Source organism: Sphaeroforma arctica (assembly GCF_001186125.1).
Source record: "Sphaeroforma arctica JP610 unplaced genomic scaffold supercont1.236, whole genome shotgun sequence".
In the NCBI taxonomy this organism is placed as follows: domain Eukaryota; class Ichthyosporea; order Ichthyophonida; genus Sphaeroforma; species Sphaeroforma arctica.
The window spans coordinates 27,997-30,883 of NW_014040322.1; the positions used below are offsets into that span (position 1 = coordinate 27,997).

The 2,887-nt window shown below is 40.2% G+C and overlaps 1 protein-coding gene across 1 annotated transcript in view; it reads left to right on the forward strand.

Moving 5' to 3' along the window:
• Positions 1-2,711, forward strand: part of SARC_04292 (hypothetical protein) — a 4,032-nt gene extending 1,321 nt beyond the window's left edge. Inside the window, exons 2-4 of the mRNA XM_014301878.1 lie at positions 256-389; positions 924-1,019; positions 1,855-2,711. Coding sequence (XP_014157353.1) covers positions 256-389; positions 924-1,019; positions 1,855-2,208 — 584 coding nt within the window. The 3' untranslated portion in view covers positions 2,209-2,711. The remainder of the gene's footprint in view (positions 1-255; positions 390-923; positions 1,020-1,854) is intronic.
• Positions 2,712-2,887: the final 176 nt, after the last annotated feature.

Below are 2,887 nucleotides of genomic sequence, written 5' to 3' on the forward strand. Positions count from 1 at the left end.
CATATATATAATTATAATAATTTATATATATATATATATATATTATCGCTAGTGGAGACTGTGGGTTGCCAACATATAATATTGAGCTCTTGAATACAATATGGTTTAGTTCGAATTTTAGAATGCAAACGGGTACACTTCCTGCATGTTACAAAACGTTCATTAATGAAACACTTGAAGTATACGGTCTAAATCTGAGATAGATACTGATACCATGTACCGGATTGATCTAAACTTGTCTATCTCATTTTTCAGGCGAGCCCTCAGCAAAATCTCGTTCGCTTGTTGTGACTATCTCTGGAACGGATCACATCGGTATCGTCGCTGCGCTCACCAAGCGCTTAACAGAATTCGATGGCTGCGTTCTCAAGAGTAAAATGGCCCGTCTGGTATGTGATGGCTACTAGTGTTTCTGCTAGTGTATCATTAATGCACTCTGTACTTTGTTGGTGATTACAGTCATGTGATCGTTATGCGATTGTTAGGTTTTTATATGTATAAATGACGCACCTACATTAGTTACATACATTTGCAAGATATAGCGGAGGATGTTGCGTTGCATGCGGAAATGGTATTTGTCGTCTTGCGCTGTGCACCACTTCTACACTCTTGTTCACTGTGACCTATTGTGTTGACTATATGAAATGCGACTGATATTGCTGTTTAACAGGCACGCCTCTGTATAAAAGCTATTTGTGTTGAATATTTGCAGTTGCTAGTAATGTATTTGTCGGTACCTTATCCACACACATCCGTAGGGCTATTGGCAAACAAGTACATACGTATTGTATCTAGCGCCCAACTCGTTATCGGAGGCGTCCACAGCCATCATATTGTTCTATTTCATTTGCAAACCATGACATGTACTTTTGATCTTTCACCGCCTGGATTCTGACGTACCTGTATTTTCATGCTTCCTACAGGCCGGCGAGTTTGCAGTCATTGCACACGTCGACCTGAATAAGCCCTACAACACAGGCCTACTTACAGCCTTGAATACGGACTTACCAAATTATGCGGTACGTATCGTTGTTTGTGCTCTCTTTATGTTGGCGCAGCCAGTTTGTTTCCATATAACGTTGTGAATACTGGCTCGGGAAGCTGTGTGATGTACTTGAATTCGGTGATTCTCGGGGCGTGTGTGCTCGACGCGATTAGTTCGCTTGGCTCAGTTTTTGTGTGTGTATCTTTTCGTAGCGTGGATATATTGAGACTACATACCTGGAGTTATGTAGGTGTGTTGACTTGTTAGTAGTATGTACGCCATTGTGTATGGTGTTCGGTGACAATGCGAAGTGAGAATACTTATGTGTGTATATATTTGTTCTTGATGACTTGTTTATAAGATACGGGGGTCTACGAATAAATACAATGCGAGTTCAAGCGCACTACCCTACAAACAGCTTCAATTGAGATCAAAAACGCTTTGTTTTATCGATATACACACTTCTACATGCATGCATCGCCCACAGCACGCGATAAGAATTAGAGGTTCACATATATAATATATTTATATTGTTCATACATGCATACACGCATGCATACGCAGGTGAATTTGCTCAGTGCTTTTTCTGTGTGAGAGCGCGTTTACAAATGCGTCTCACATTAAAGTATGAAGTAGGGGAATCTGTATACTAAGCGCGAACATATATATATCATATTTGTGTGTGTATGTACGGGTGTAAACATACAAATACGGATGAGTAAACGCAGTTCTTCTACTGTGTATACACCTCAAACTTCATAGGCGTGAAGTTACATGCAAATGGTGGGATTCTGCAAGCTAAAAGCGATTCTTCATTCGTAAACTAATTTTCCTCCATATATAAATATACATTGTCATACACTACACAGGTGAGTATACGAAGTGCATCCCCCCAACCCCCGCCCATAGACGGTGAACGCAGACGGTCGTATATGTGCACTTTCGAAGGCCCGAACGAGGCCACGACCCTCACAGAGATCTCGGCCACGTTTGCGAGCCTCAACTGTAATATAGACGACCTCGATAGCGACGTGGTACACGCACCTTTCGCGGGTTATAAGGTGTTGAAAGCAAGGGCGTACATATCCTTCTCGGAAGAACACACGGCTAGTGTAAAGAGTGGATTGTACGGACTTATGGACACGCATACGATGCATGTGAGCCTGAAGGATGTTACTGATAGTGTCAGTGATACCTTAGAGCTCACGCATAGTTTGTCGTAGGGGTTCTTTTACATACATACATATAGATACTCTAGGGTGTTTTTAGCGCAGCTTTTGTACATACATGTATTTACATCAAAATATTGTAGGAGTCTTGGTAATGATCTATTTTAGGTTCTTAGGCTTAGATATACTCTGGTTCTGTGTCTTACTTCTGTAGCGCTTTCATATGTCTGCAGAGGCTGTGGAATTGACTGCTCGTACAGATAACTGTTTTGTCGTACGAGTGGTTTGTTCTCCCGCACTCCTTACTTGTGTTCTGCTCCACAGCTGCAAATATGATTATGTACACATAGTACTGTATCAAATGTGAAAGCCTCTTCTAAGACTGGTATACTAGTCCGTACCAAGACATCGCACCAGTCCCTTCTCATAAGGTTGTGTTTTCAATCAGACATCAGTTGTTTTATAACTGTAAGTAGTTTTGGATGCCAATAAAACATTCAGTGATTTTGGGTGTCTACTATAACATAACATTCAGCGATTTTGGATGTCAATAAAGCATTCATTTATAGTATTTCGATATCAGATGTATGATTCGGATGGAATGTCCTTTATTGAAGTCTCGAAATATGGTCGACAAAACCTCAAAAAATTATAAAAGGTAATAAATTTGTGGCTTCCATTCAGTTGTATTATATATATATATATATATATATATATATATGTGTGTGTGTGT